Source organism: Globicephala melas, chromosome 19 (assembly GCF_963455315.2).
Source record: "Globicephala melas chromosome 19, mGloMel1.2, whole genome shotgun sequence".
In the NCBI taxonomy this organism is placed as follows: Eukaryota; Metazoa; Chordata; class Mammalia; order Artiodactyla; family Delphinidae; genus Globicephala; species Globicephala melas.
Genome location: NC_083332.1, coordinates 1,464,704 through 1,477,130, shown reverse-complemented (window position 1 = coordinate 1,477,130; position 12,427 = coordinate 1,464,704). Strand labels below are relative to the sequence as shown.

General features: G+C 45.9%; 1 protein-coding gene across 1 annotated transcript in view; it reads right to left on the bottom strand.

The window, feature by feature from the left end:
- The window catches only part of LOC115847975 (zinc finger protein 304-like), an 83,827-nt gene that overhangs the window by 40,297 nt on the left and 31,103 nt on the right, over positions 1–12,427 (bottom strand). The window contains 4 exon segments of the mRNA XM_060288611.2: positions 2,061–3,825; positions 5,777–5,903; positions 7,234–8,036; positions 10,085–10,266. Of these exon segments, the coding sequence (XP_060144594.2) occupies positions 2,061–3,825; positions 5,777–5,903; positions 7,234–7,266 (1,925 nt within the window). The 5' untranslated portion in view covers positions 7,267–8,036; positions 10,085–10,266.

Below are 12,427 nucleotides of genomic sequence, written 5' to 3'. Positions count from 1 at the left end.
GAATAGATAAAAAACAAATGTGGTATATCTATACAATGGAATAATTCTCAACAATACAAACGAACAACTGATACATGCAACAAGATGGATTAATCTCAAAATAGTTATAGTTAGTGAAAAATGCCAGAGTCCCACTTCCCAGAAAGTATATACCATAGGATTCTGTTTATATGAAATACTAGAAAGTGCTTGCTATTACTTGTGAATTGTGAGAAAGGGGGTTAGAAAGGACTGGAAGGAAAGGATTATAAAGGGACACAAGGAATATTTAGGTTGTGTGGGATATCTCCATTATCTTGGTTGTATGGTCTCATCAGTATATACACACATGGTGAAACATAACACGTTTTACACTTTACATATATTCATTTTATTTCATGTCACAATACCTCAATAAAGATGTTAAGAACTCAATGTTCCCCATAAAAATCCGTATTTACCATTCCTCTTGGAAAGTCACATCTGGCAACTGTTCTGGTTCAACCATATCCCTCTCCCCACAATTTAGGGGGATAAGCCCTTCTTCAATATCAGCAAAAACTGGAGAGCAATGAAGTCCACATCCACTACTGTCACTAGGAATGTTGGCTGGGTCAGACAAGCCCGATCCCTGGATCTCCCTTTTGTCAGTGCTGGGGTTCCTACCTGTGCCTGTGATGGCCATAACATCAACAGCCGAGGGAGGTACAGAAATCTGCAAACCTTTAGATTATCTACTGTGACAGTCCGTTGGCCACAGAAGACTCAGATATCTGAAGGTCCTTAGAATTTCTGTACCATTCATGCCATACAGCCAAAATCACATGGACATTTACAGATGCCTCCGTTAGAATAGGCACACATCCTCTCACTAGCCACAGTCATCCTCACTCCAGTATCTCAGCGTTTCTATACCAACTATGATTCTCATATTGCCCTAAAAGGCTAAAGACTTCCAGTCAATGATACTTGCCTATGGGATTCTGGACATCAAGGACTGGCTCCTGTACAGGTCCAGGAGACAGAAATCCCTCAAAAGTGATGGGGAATATGGGACATTCCCTAGGAAAAAAGGACCCAATTCATGTTGCTTCCACAAGCACTGGAGATTTCCACACCAACTGTGCCCTCCTCAGAATGAACTCTGGGCTCACAGGAAATCCTGACTTCTAAGCCACAGGATTAGGTGCACAAAGCTCTTCAGACTTTTCTAGCAAGCCTTGGGCAACAATGCAAACTAGGCCAAACTAGACTGAGAGGTATTCTCTGCCATCCTACTGTTCCTTCTGAGGCACATAAAGTTGGTGCCAACAATAGGTGTTCCTCCCTTCAGGCTGGCGAAACCCAATTTTTTTTCAATCCATTAGACACAATGAACTGACCTCCCAAGAGTAAAAGCTGCCACAGCAGGCCTTTATCACTGCACAAACCAGAGTAGCATGGGGCAGGGAGTTCCAAAGTTGGGTGACTTGAAAGCAGGATAAATAAGTCACAGCTATCATGTTACAGTCAACATTGTCAAGGAAATCTTGTCTGGTAATCACCAGCAGATTCCAGTTCAGATCCTTTCGGCCAGAGATAGATCATGGTCACTCAGAACCCCGTCATGGGGAAGCAAATGAGGATCTTCAATACACTCAAAACATTCACGATCCCCTAGAGGGATCAGGAGAGACAGCACAGGGCTCCACCTTTCCTGAGCATATTGGAGTAACTGACAGACACTGTGGAAACTTAACACCAATGAGATGGCTTCCACCACAGGCACTGGCAGTGATATAACTGTCAAGAGCCCTGGACAGTTGAGGAAGTGCAATGCACCTCATGAGAGCTTCTCACCTATGTGGTACTTATCGGGAATCTCCCCGGGGTGGATGTACGATTGTACAAGGTTGACCTGCTGGCTCCCTCACAAAGGGCACTCACAGAGCTCTTCTCTGGTGTGAGTCCTAATACCTTGAACAAGGATACAGCACATTTTCTGCATTCATAAGGCCTTTCTCTAGCGTGAACCTTCTGGCTGCTAAACAAGTGTAACAGATGCAGCTAAAGGGCCACCAAAGATGTTGCATTCATGAGGCCCTTCACCAGTGTGAACTTTCTGGTGCTGAACAAGATGGGAGTTTCTGCTATAGGCTTTCCCACATTCACTGCACATGTAAGGCTTCTCTCCAGTGTGAACCCTCTGGTGAAGGATGAGGCTAGAGTTGTGGCTAAAGAATTTCCCACATTCACTGCACTCATAAGGCCTTGCTCCAGTGTGGACTTTCTTGTGCTGAACAAGGTGGGAGCTACTAATGTAGGCTTTCCCACATTCACTACACACATAAGGCCTTACCCCACTGTGAACCCTCTGGTGTAGAATGAGGCTGGAGTTGTGGCTAAAGCATTTCCCACATTCACTGCACTCAAAAGGCTTCGCTCCAGTGTGAATTCTCTGATGCACAATGAGGTTGTAGCTATGGCTAAAGAATTTTCCACATTCGCTACACTCATAAGGCCTTTCTCCGGTGTGGATTTTCTGGTGCTGTACTAGCGTGTCTTTACGGCTGAAGGCCTTTCCACACTTGCTGCACTCATAAGGCCTTGCTCCAGTGTGAATTATCTGGTGCTGAACAAGTGTGTCTTTGCAGCCAAAAGCCTTCCCACATTTACCACACACAAAAGACCTTGCTCCTGTGTGGACTCTCCTATGTTTAATGAGGCTGGAGTTATGGCTAAAGAATTTTCCACATTCTATGCACTCGTAAGGCCTTGCCCCAGTATGAATTCTCCAGTGCTCAATAAGGTGAGAGCTTTGGCTAAAGAATTTCCCACATTCACTGCACTCATAAGGCCTTTCTCCAGTGTGAACTCTCTGGTGCTGCACAAGGTGGGAGCTTCTGCTGTAGGCTTTTCCACATTCACTGCAGTCATAAGACCTTTCTCCAGTGTGAACTCTCTGGTGCTGAACAAGCGTGTTTTTGCGGCTAAAAGCTTTTCCACATTCGCCGCACTCATAAGGCCTTTCTCCAGTGTGAATTCTTTGGTGCTGAACAAGGTGGGAGCTTCTGTTGTAAGCTTTTCCACATTCACTGCATGTATACTGTCGTTTTCCAGCGTGAAATTTCTGGTGGGTTTTTAGGTGAGACAGGTGAATGAAGGCCTTTCTACACTCCTTACACACATGTGAAATTTCTCCACTATGAATTTTATTGTGATGAGTAAGAGCCGAATTCTCCTTGGACAGATCTCCACATGGTAGGCACCTAAAAGCTCGCACTTCAGCCTGAGTTATCTGGTTGTCATGGAGAGTGAAGGTGTTCAGGAAGGCTTTCCCATTGTCACTGCAATTAAGAAGCATCAGTTCATCATGGTCTCCCTGGTGTCGCCCGAGTCTGGAGCTTTGTGGAAAGGGCTCCATGAACTCAGCCCTTCTGCATGGACTCATTCCATTGTGAGTACTTTGGTGCTGGAAGAGGCCAGAGCTATCTGGCAAGTCCATCCCTTCCTCCCTGCAAGTAAAAGGTCTCCCTAACATGTGGACAGCACAGCTCTTCACAAGTAAGGCCCCATCATCATCCCTTCTGATGGGATTCTTCCCACTATATTGCTTCTGAGGCTGATAAAAGTTTTCACTGAACAGGAATCCTCGCCCACAGGGGTCACATGTGTACTGTTTCTGTGCAGGGCATGATCTCTGGTGTTCAGCCAGGTGCAAAATGTCTTTCAAGAGTGGGTCACATATCTCACATGGGTGGGCTTTCTGGATAAATGGACATGACTCAGGAGTCCTGACCTCTGATACTCCTACAAGAATGCTCTGCTCAGAAGAGGCCTCCTCATTGTCTGATTCACACCAACAACCTGAAAGCAAAGAAATGCTAGTGAAGGACATGTTGATTTTGGTGGGAAGCAGCAACTCCATCACATATGTATGTGTGACACACCAATGAATGAGTCCACTGGCTTTTGGCAAGATGAGGGAGCCAGGATCAGGGTGAGGAAGCATCCATTGTCAGTCCTGGGCCTCTAAACGTCACAGTATGGAGGAACTCTAACGCTGGGTTAAGACACAGTGATGGTGGACAGTACCAGAAGTAGAGGCAAGGTCTCCAACTCACTCCTCTACAAAAGGGTTTCAGCAGGGCCTCAGCTGCTGGCGTCAGGTGAGCTCTGTGCAGAAGGCTGCGTCCAAGCCCAGGAAAATCTGATTGCAAGTAAGTAGCTGGTTCTTAAGGACTACATACGGATATGTGCACAACTCATGACACATTATAGTAGCCAATGTTGCAGAGCAATGTGGACGGAAAAGAGGAGAATGAGTGAGAGACACAGAGGCCAGAGAGGTGGGGAAACAACAAAGGGATGGAAGACAGAAGAGAAACGTCAAGTGCCAAGAATGGGGAAGGAAAGGGAGAAGTGAGGTACTGCTATGTGCCTTGGCAAGAAAACACTGGTGAACACAAAGCAGGTTCAGTATGATGTGAACTCAGCCCTAAGATGGCTCTCTTTCAGCTCCCATGCAGCAGGGCAAGGCCCTCTATGACCTCTCTCACTGTGGCTGGAGTCAGGGCTCCCTGTCAGGCACCCGGGGCTTCCTGCCCCTCTCTACCTGGGCAACTACATGGGATCTGGAAGATGGAGGTTGTAAAAAAAACAAAACAAAACATAGGGGAAACTAACACAACATTATGAATCAACTATACTGCAAGAAAAAACAAAACAAAACATAGAGCAGATGAGTGACCTAGACAGACCCATCCCACAAAAAATAGAAAATGTTAAAAAAAAAAAAGACAAAAAAACCCGAAGGAGGATTCGGCGGAACATCCCTGTGTCTTCCACAAGCAGTGACCATGTCAGTACCTACAATTCCTGGCATAGTCATGCACCAGGAAATCTCAGCCAGAAGATGGGGGCAGAACATGGACACAGAGGCATTATGGACATGGAAGTGCCCAAGCCAGACAGAATCTGTGAAGCAGAGTGAAAGAGCCCTGAACTCCTAACCCGATCCTGAAAGGCTTTGGGCATAGGTGTCGGGACTGCTCAGCAAGGGAGGGGACACCACACACGGCCCAGCCTTGGCACCCACAGCACCTACTCTGGGAAACAAAGAAGGGAAGGAGAAGAGTCACTGATCTGGCTGGACTGAAAGAGCTGCCCCAAGGGAAGTGGGGAGAAAGCAAACCCCAAGGACACTGGAGTGGGCATGAGGGCCTGTGGAAGGCAGCCTCTCCGATGGCCCCCAAGAATGCCTACCTCCCAGTATTCCTGCCCCTGTGTAGGCCGCTTCCCTTGACCATAGGCTGGACTGATTGACCCATTTCTAAGGAACAGAACAGGGCAAAAATGATGGGATCATTTTCTACAGGTCAGGTTAGAAAAAGACCAGCCATCATCCTGGACGTTCTCTCTTGCACACTTGCTCAGAGAAGGCACTTTCCATGTTATGAGGTGCACTACAGAAAGGCCACCATGACAAGGAACCGAGGGAGGCCTCTGACCAACAGCCAGTGAGGAACTAACGCTCACAGTTCAACAAGCCGCAAGAAATTACATCTTGGAAACACAAAACATGAGTGAGTTTGTAAGTGGATTCTTCCCGAGAATGACCTTCAGATGAGAACACAGGTTTGGCTGACAGCTTGACTGAAACCTCATGAGAGACTCTGAGCCAAAAGCACCCAGGTAAGCTGTGACAAGCGAGGTTCCTGGTACACTGAAAGTTACATAACGCATTTTAATTGTTTTAAGTCACTAACTTTTGGAGTAATTTGCCATGTACCAATAGATAACTGAAACAGGGACTTACCCAGCGAGGCCACAAGTGCAAAGTTCTCCAGCATCACATCACGGTACAGGAGTCTCTGAACTTCCTCAAGGAGCTCCCACTCCTCCCGGGAGAAGTACACAAGTACATCCTCAAAGGTCACACAGCCCTGCCACAAAGGGGACAGTTGAGCTCACACACAACAGGAGTCCCCAGTCTACCCATTAACCTACCCACCCCCTTGTCCCTATCCTCCCCAGCTGCCCAATTCAGAGGCGATACTAGACCTTAACACCACTATTGCCTTCTCTCTCCTGTCTCTCTGATCGCTGTGTGCAGCCCAGAACAGAACCAGGCATCTGAGCAGATATATTAATATATTATGGAAGCTATGGGCCTTGCATGAGGGGCACCAAACACTCTCCGGCTGGCATCCTCCAGAACATGCCTCCCAGACACAACTTTGAGGCCATCAGTCCACACTGCTCCCAACATGTACATCACTCTGAACCACCTTCGTCATATCGGGACCACAACCCATTAACACTGACAACCTTCTGATCCACACCATATGCACCTCCAAGGCAACCTCCACTCCTGAAGTCACTCTGCATACAGTATCCAGGAAGTACTCATATGTCTTTATGACAGGCACCACTGCCACCCAGGTGCCTAAGGACTCCCAACTCAACCTTACCTCCAAGCATTTACACATGCTGTTCCTGGGTCTAATACACTCTTCCAGTCCTCATCCTATTGGCTGCAAGAAGCAGGAACCTCTTCATATAACTCTCGATCTAAATTTAGGATGCTGAGCTAGAAAGGACCCCTCCGTTAAAGCTCCCAGACTCAAGTGCAGGGGACAGGGCAGGTGAAGAGTCCCAGAATCTCACTATGTCTCATCAGAAAATCTCCAACGACCCTAGTTTTAAAACATATACAAAATCCATACACCTAACCTCCACTGCCACCACTCTGGTCCACCCACCATCAACACTCACCTGGACTGTTGCAGTAGACTCCATCCTGGTCTCCCTGCCCACCCTCAGGCTTCCCCAATCTTTCCACTCTGCTACAAGAGGAAGCCTGTTAACACCTATGTCAGATCACTTCCCTTCTCTGTTACACACCTTCCATGGCTCCCGCCACCACCAGAAAAGAGGCCCAGCTCCTCAGGCTGCCATTCTAGGCCTGATTCCTGACTGCCTGCTCTCTATTCTCACCAAACATAACATAAACCTGCGGTTTCCTGAACACTCCTAATTCATTCTCACCTCCAAGTGTTCGTACCAGTTGGCTCCTGGGCCTTGGAAGCCATTTCACGCCTCACCCCATCAACACTGGGAAAGGGAACCTCGCCACATATCCACCGTCAAGGACCGCCCTTCACCGCCTTTATACTCAAGAGAAGGGAGCGATGAAGGCGAAGTGCTGAAAGCTCTAGAACACACCATCCCCTACACCTGAAGCGGTGAGGGCTTGAGGGACCCTCCACTCACCTGAGCTCGGTCCATAAGCGCCGCGGCCGCCATGAGATCCTCTGAGCAGAACCGGGTCGAGAAACTGGCGACTGGAGCGGGCTCTGCGGAAGCAGCCGAACCCCCACCCCACACTGGGCGGAGTGGCCTCGGGACGACTATCGCACTCAGAGCCTCAGGCTCCCCCTTGTAAAAAGGCGCTCAGGCTCAGGGTGCCGCCTCCGGAAGCGGACGAGGACGGAGGGCGGTTGCGAAGGCCTCGGAAAGAGCACAGCCCCGGCCAGCACCTCCGCGCAAGGCGGCCCGTAACACGACGGGGACCATGGATCCTAACAACGACGCGGAGGGAGATCCTATCCTTTCTACTGTCCTTCCCTGTTCGCTTCCGAAGAGCCGCATGGAAGGCGGACCCCAGCAAGGCCTCCCAGCCAACCTCCTCAGCCACTCCCGACAGCCTTGGCGCAAGCAGAAGACGTCACGGCCGCGACACCGGAAGTCCCGCCTCTGCCGGCAAGGGCGTCAGGAAACGCCCATCTTCCGGACTGTCATTGGCGCAGCGCGGATGCGCCGGGCACAGACTTCTGGGTAAAGGAGTTTGTGTCCTCATACCAACTTTCCGGCTCTCCACGACAGCGGTGCGGAGTCTGATGGAGGGAGAAAGATCGGGGAGGAATTTGGTCGCGGAGGGCCAGAACCCCTCTTAAAGGCGACGCGTCCAGATTTCCATGGTCACCTGTGACAACGCCGCGTCCTCCGCCGTCTCCAGCAGGTGGAGCATTCTTTCATCCTGGGAGAACTGCTTCACCTCTCTTGAGTTTTGGGGACTGAGATTTAAATTGAACAATGAATATCCCTCTCTCGTGCAGTCTTCGTTTAAAAACATGAAATGTACCTCTAATTCGTTCATACCCAAATTGGGTCAGCATCACTGTGAACTTACTAATAATGCAAGTTCTCGGATCCAACCTACACCTTCTGACACAGAAACCCCCGCGGGTGGGAGCTCTCATTAAAAGTCATGAGCACCGCCTTCCCCCAAAGTTCAACTAAAATGGGAATATACTACAGCCTACCTCATGGGAAGTGAAATGAAAAGTGCTTACCACAAGGCCTGGTGCTAAATACACACAAGCTATTATTGTTATTCATCATCTCCACAAGATTCTCACACATACAGCTATAGGAGGATATCAGAGGCTCCTCTTCGCAGAACCACTGATTATGTTTTTTAAAATATAAAATACAATCATTCCCTGAGTCAGCAAGTAGCATTATAGGCAATGGTTAAAATTTTTGCATAAAGCACACCTGTATACCTTTAGTTTAACTTTTTTTTTTAACTTTAGCTGCAGGAAGTTTTCATAAACTACAGGTAACTCTATTGTCAAAGTGATAAATTTTTACAGGACATATTATTCAAAACTTAGAACTATCAAAACTAATTGTCCTTAGGCTTAAGTGGACAGTGGAATTAGTATAGTTTCATATTATGGTTTATTTCATAAGATGATGTCATATTTCATGTCTAATTCACAAGAACAAAGGCTCAAACTCCTCCTGCCTTCCCATTGAACTCTGAGAGCAGGGAAATCCAGGCATAAATGCATGATCATGAGATGGCCCAACCTGATATCTAGTGCCTCAGGGTCACCAGGTATGGTCCTCCTTCTCATGAAGATATTATCTTCCCATCACCTGGACCTGCAGCTCCCAAAGGAGCAATCAGTAACTCCTGGGGAGGTGTGAAAACTGGAACCAGTGAGACCCAAAGAGGCAACCCCAAGAAGGAACATAAATGAGAAGATAAATCAAAGAAATATTTTACACGATCACTCCTGCCCATTTCAATTGGCCAAAATTCACTTGCATGGTCCCAAATTAAGTAAGGGAAGCTGGGACATGCCTGTCCTCTTCGGTGTCCAGAAGGAGAAAACAGTATTGGTGAACACCTAGTGACTTTCTAGCACAATCCATTGATTTGATCACCAGATGCCCACTTTATTATTCATTCTCTACATTCTACACTCTTTTTATTTATTTATTTTTATTTTTTTTGTGTTTGTTGTTTTTACATTCTACACTTTTATATCCTCACTGAAGTGATATCCAAAACTCTATGCATTCACTGACTGCATTGCAAAGTTAGTATCTCTACGTGATGTCTTCTGCAACATACATGTACCTCCACTCACACTCAATATAAAGTTATGTGTCAGGGACACAGTGGAAGGACATAATGAAACCGTTGGAAGAAATAACCGCCATCAGGTTTCTGTATGCAACAAATGTATCTTTGAAGAAAGTAAGTAAAATATGACTATTTGAGACCAAAGGTGAGAAATTTAATGAAAAAAAATAACCAACACGAATACTTTAAAAACTATGTTTAAGGTTGGAAGAAAGTGATCCCAGGTGAGTGGTCTGCGATGATAAAAGGAATGAGAATCTGGGAGGGGGTGCATTTGTGTATGAATACAACCACTCATTATCTGTATAAAACATTAATATTTCATTTTTGGAGACAGAATGATGGAATTACCTTGCATATCCTCAATAGCACATAAGCTGAGATGAGCAAATTAATGTTTAAATCTCTTATATTTTCCAGAAAAAGATCAAAGATGTTAATAATGCTACACTACGTGTTAAATACATTGTCACTTTTCAGCTTAAACACTAATAAACAGAATCAGAATATATACACTGCAAATCTGAAGAAGGAAAAATTGAAATGTAAAGAAATATTCAATAGAAACTTTAAAAAAAGAAGTGTATAGATCAACTGAGGCAAAGAAAAGCACACCCACAGAAGATGTATTTAAACACAACTATATCAGTTATCACATGAAACGAGTATGAAGTAAATGCTTACATTAGCAGTCAATACTTTTTGATATTAAATATATCCAACAAGGCTTCCCTGGTGGTGCAGTGGTTGAGAGTCGGCCTGCCGATGTGGCGGATGCAGGTTCGTGCCCCGGTCCAGGAGGATCCCACATGCCGCGGAGCGGCTGGGCCCGTGGGCCATGGCCACTGTGCCTGCGCGTCCGGAGCCTGTGCTCCGCAGCGGGAGAGGCCACAACAGTGAGAGGCCCGCGTACCACAAAAAGAAAAAAAAAGAATACATGAAACAGTTACTGATCTAAACACTAAATGAACTGACATCCCTCAAATTATGTGTGTAGGTAGGCAGTTAATGAACATGTTGAATTAGTTAAATTTATCCAAACACTTAATAATTGGTCTGCATGTTAATATACCTTTAAGTATTTCCTTATGATGAAAAATTTTATGTATCACATTCAGACTAGTCAGTCCTAAGCTATTCCCCTTATTCTCCACATTTTTACTGGGAAAAACCCAATAAAGGCTCTGGTCTAGGTCTCCCCTTGCGCCTGCTTCTGCCTCCTGCTCAAATCTGGTGCTTCCTCACATGGCCCTGTTTGGCATAGTGTTCACTGTACACTTGAGAAATAGAAATCATAGAAATCTTTTTCAACAATACTGACCTCTCCGTGTGCTCATTTACGTCCATAAATTCAAATCTGGTGGGTACAATTGTTCATACACTTACCTCTTCAGGATCTTCAGTTCATCCATGTTAGGATGTAGAGAATAAGGGGAATAGTTTATGATCGACCAGTCTGAATAATTCAGGTGGATTTTACAGCTTCAGAGCTGTCCCTAGCTGTCTGGTATCTGGCCCTGGGTTGATTTAGGGCAGGGGATATATTGACTTGGTGTATGAGAGTTAGATAAGGAGGTGGTTCAGACCATGGGCTCTGAATGATAGGGAGAGACATAAACACATTTGGCTTTTAGTTTGGCCCTAGGATTGATGGATGGAGACTAGACAAATACAGAATGGAAGGAAATACAGCACACAAAGCTGCTCATGGTGTGAACTAACCCATTTTTTACAGGGCCTTGTGGTCTTTGAGGACGTGGTCATATATTTCTCCCAGGAGGAGTGGGGACTCCTTGATGAGGCTCAGAGGCTCCTGTACCGTCATGTGATGCTACAGAACATTGCACCTTCGTCTTCCATAGGTAAGGCCCTCTCACTCACCCCAGCATCCTGGGCTGGGCTCTGTTCTTCCCCATTTTCCCAGGGGCACCTCTGACCTTCCCACAGTGAGACCATGAGTACTGCTTTCTTTCGTGGTTTCCTGGCATGTGTGTTGTTGGTGCCAGGGGTGGACTCTGTGCAATGTAGTCCTTCTCTCCCAGAAGTCCCATCCCTGCTGCTCTCGGGTCTTGTAAGACAGGGCTCAGGAGTCAGAACTCTTGAAGTTTGTCTGAAAGATCCCACCAGCCTTGCATGTCCCTGGTTGGGTGACTCTGTCTAGAGGCATGGAACCTCGGTGTCCCAGGCCTTCCCCTGCCTTTTGCTGACAGTCTTTGGAGCCTGCCTATGCCAGGAAGTTCAGGCATTGACCTGGTCACTACTTGTGGGGACCACAGGGCTGTTTCTTTAAAGAACCTCCTTTGATATCCTTGTAATTTTGTTTTATTTTATTTTGTCGTATTTATCTACAAAGTTTCGCTGTTATTGTTGAAGTACAGTTGATTTACAATGTTGTGTTAATTACTGCTGTACAGCAAAGTGGTTCAGCTATACATATATGTACATTTTTTTCTTTACATTCTTTTCCATTATAGTTTATCATAGGATATTGAATATATTTTTCTGTGCTATGTAGTAGGACCTTGTTGTTTATACATTTTATATATAAAAACTTATGTCTGCTAACCCCAACCTCCCAATCTAATCCTTCCTCATCTCCCTTCCCATTGACAACCACCGGTCTGTTGTCTATGAATGAGTCTGTTACTGTCTTATAGATATGTTCATTTGTGTCATATTTTAGATTCCACATATAAGTGACATAATATGGTATTTGTATTCCTCTTTCTGACTTACTTCACTTAGTATAATCATCACTGGTTCCATCCATGTTGCTGGAAATGGCATTATTTTGTTCTTTTTTATGGCTGAGTAGTATTCCATTGTATAAATATACCACTTCTTCTTTATGCATTCCTCTGTTGATGGACATTTAGGTTGTTTCCATGTCTTGGCTATTGTAAATAGTGCTGCTGTGAACATAGGGGTGCATGCATCTTTTTAAATTATAGTTTTGCTGGGATATATGCCCAGGAGTGGGATTGCTGGATCCTATGGTAATTCTATTTTTAGTTTTCTGAGGAGCCT